This window comes from Capsicum annuum, unplaced genomic scaffold, assembly GCF_002878395.1.
Source record: "Capsicum annuum cultivar UCD-10X-F1 unplaced genomic scaffold, UCD10Xv1.1 ctg57460, whole genome shotgun sequence".
Lineage (NCBI taxonomy): Eukaryota > Viridiplantae > Streptophyta > Magnoliopsida > Solanales > Solanaceae > Capsicum > Capsicum annuum.
The window spans coordinates 1-2,558 of NW_025865966.1; the positions used below are offsets into that span (position 1 = coordinate 1).

The 2,558-nt window shown below is 35.8% G+C and overlaps 1 protein-coding gene across 1 annotated transcript; it reads right to left on the reverse strand.

Annotated features, from left to right (window-relative positions):
* Positions 1-5: 5 nt before the first annotated feature.
* LOC124893317 (epoxide hydrolase A-like) lies at positions 6-1,980 on the reverse strand (the record flags this gene model as incomplete). The annotated part of the gene is made up of 3 exons (XM_047404346.1): positions 1,723-1,980; positions 933-1,313; positions 6-230 (listed from the first exon to the last, which is right to left on the reverse strand). Coding segments are annotated over exons 1-3 (864 nt in total), but the record flags the coding sequence as incomplete, so codon positions are not given.
* Between the last annotated feature and the right edge of the window lie 578 nt (positions 1,981-2,558).

Genomic DNA, 2,558 nt, shown 5'->3' on the forward strand with positions numbered 1-2,558 from the left:
CGGTAATAGTTGATTGGACCAGTGAAACCAGTCTTCTCAAACTTGCTAGCATAGTAATCCAACTCTTCCTCAGACAGCCAAGATGAAAGGGCAGCGGGAGCATCAGGGATAGCGTCAAGGCCTTTGCCTTCAGGAAAATAAAATGGTGCAGGATCACGGTATGTCAAAAATTTCTTAAGAACAGCCTTAGCACCATATGGAGCAAATTCAGCTTCAATTTCGCCTGGTACCTGCAGGGTAAAATCATAGTGAACTTTCTGCTGCTGAAATACCAATCAAAATTAAATCTTAACAAACCTACGCCCTTATCATACAAGGTGGTTTATGACCATTAGATCCCTAGAAAGAGGAGCAAACGTCAGCTGTTACCACTAAATGACAAAGTTGGGGACGGACCCCAAACGAGTAATAACTTTTCAACAACAGAGGCGCTGACGTACTCTTTCAAGTCAAAGTCACAGTCAGGTAGACTAAGATGGAGTTAATATTACGGTTGTTCCAAAGAGAACTTTTGAATGGTATGCAACATGTTCCAAACAAATTAATAAGATAATTTCTTGATCTACTTTTGCTTTTCAGATCATCTGCTTCAAATTTGCTCTGAAGACTTGATATCACTAACATAATGTTTGCAAGGTAAGAATTGTCAACAATGGACACAATATGGTCCATCCCATCCACGAATGGCCAGGGCTGGAGCTAGACAGGCGGAAGTTTGCTGGAAAATCACACCGTATATACAAGGCCAAATTTTCTTTCTTATGTATGTATATATGGTAGAGGATGAATTTCTCGGTGAAAATCCTACCTCTACCACAACCTGAATCCCGTGTGCATGGAGAGTTTAATGTGCCATGTTGCATTAAACTTGTAGAATACCTATTAAACACAAATGACAAATTAACATATACACAGACAAGAACAAAGAGAACCTGAAATCTCGAGATACAATGATCTTCACCATATAAAGCCTTAAACCCCTCCACCAGATTCATGTGTGGGTTCCTTGGGAAAAAATGGACACTCGAATTCACCAATGCGTTAACTTTGTCTGGCCTAAAAAGGCATAAATGCCAAGCAATTATGGCACCCCAGTCATGAGCAACAACAAACACGTTATCTTCATTTGGATCTATGGCTTCAAGCAGTGTGATAAGATCACCCACGAGGTGAAAGAGACTAAGCTTTGAAATGTCATTAACAGGTGCACCTGTAGTATCTCCATAAACCCTTAAGTCTGGTGCCACGGCACGGTAGCCACGTTCAGCTAAATAGACCATTTGGTGGCGCCATGAGTACCTGATGTTGTAGATCTTGGATTAACTATCATAGAGCCAAAGCAAATGGAGAAGAGAAAAGAACACAAAGTATTATGGGAATTCGTGATCTATAGGTCACACAGAGACAACCTTTTTGTTATTCAAGCCCTTTCAGAATCTGTTGTTCTACGGAATACAGAGAAGAAGAAGAAAATACACGTAGGTGGATAAAAATATTCTACTTGTTTATTCATCCAATAAATAGACAAAAATACTCCTATTCTATTTCTAACTAGGAAACTAATAAAATCCTATTCTAACTTCAACTAGGATACTAATAAATCCTATTCTATATCAACTTAAATAACTGAATTTCAAAAATAAAAATACTAAACTAAAAAATAAAAATAACAGCAAATAACTCAATACTTCAACACTCCTCCTTGAGATGTTTGCTGGTAACTGCAAGTTGGTCACGAAGAGTTTCAAATCTGAATTTGGGAAGAGCTTTGGTAAATATATCAACGAGTTGATCTTCCTTGGTCTCAGCAATTTCATTGACCATCTCAATACATTTCTTCACAAGGTTCTTACAAATCACCTTGAGAATCTTGTCCTGTTGTAGCATCTTACAAGAGATGTTGAGATACAAATAATCAGAGTCCACAACACTTTTCACAAATCCAAGGTACTTGGGCATAAGCTCCTCACAGTTATCCATAATGAACACCCGCCATACATATAACTTGTGTTGACACCTAATTTTTGCCCTCCACAACTAAACGTAATCCTGAGTTTCTTCAATTTTTAATAAAATCAAGATATTTATTTCCTCCGAATAAGAGTTTTGAAAGGTATATTTGTACGTGATTTTGTCACCTTAGGTAGCAATTATATATTATCATGCTCAATTATGCGATATTATATAATTGGATTACTTAAATGTTTACTCTATGGAATATCAGATTTTAATTAAAAATTATTTTGAAACTAAGCACACTAATTAAAATCTTGATTTGAAAATGATCTATTTCAAAAATGGCTTATTCGGAAAAATGCTTACTTAATTTTATCTAATCAAAGAAACTCGGGATGAAGCTAGTTGCTAAATTCATTTTCAATCTTGACTCAATTTGGTCAATGTATTAAACTAGATTTAATTGAAGTTGATTTGGCTACAATTGCAATACAATTGGCCGGTTAATCTTTAATTAAGTCAAAGTTTAAATACAATTGACTAAAGTCTTTATCAATAGGCTATTTATTAAATAGTTTAAACCTAATCCTAATTGAGGCTAT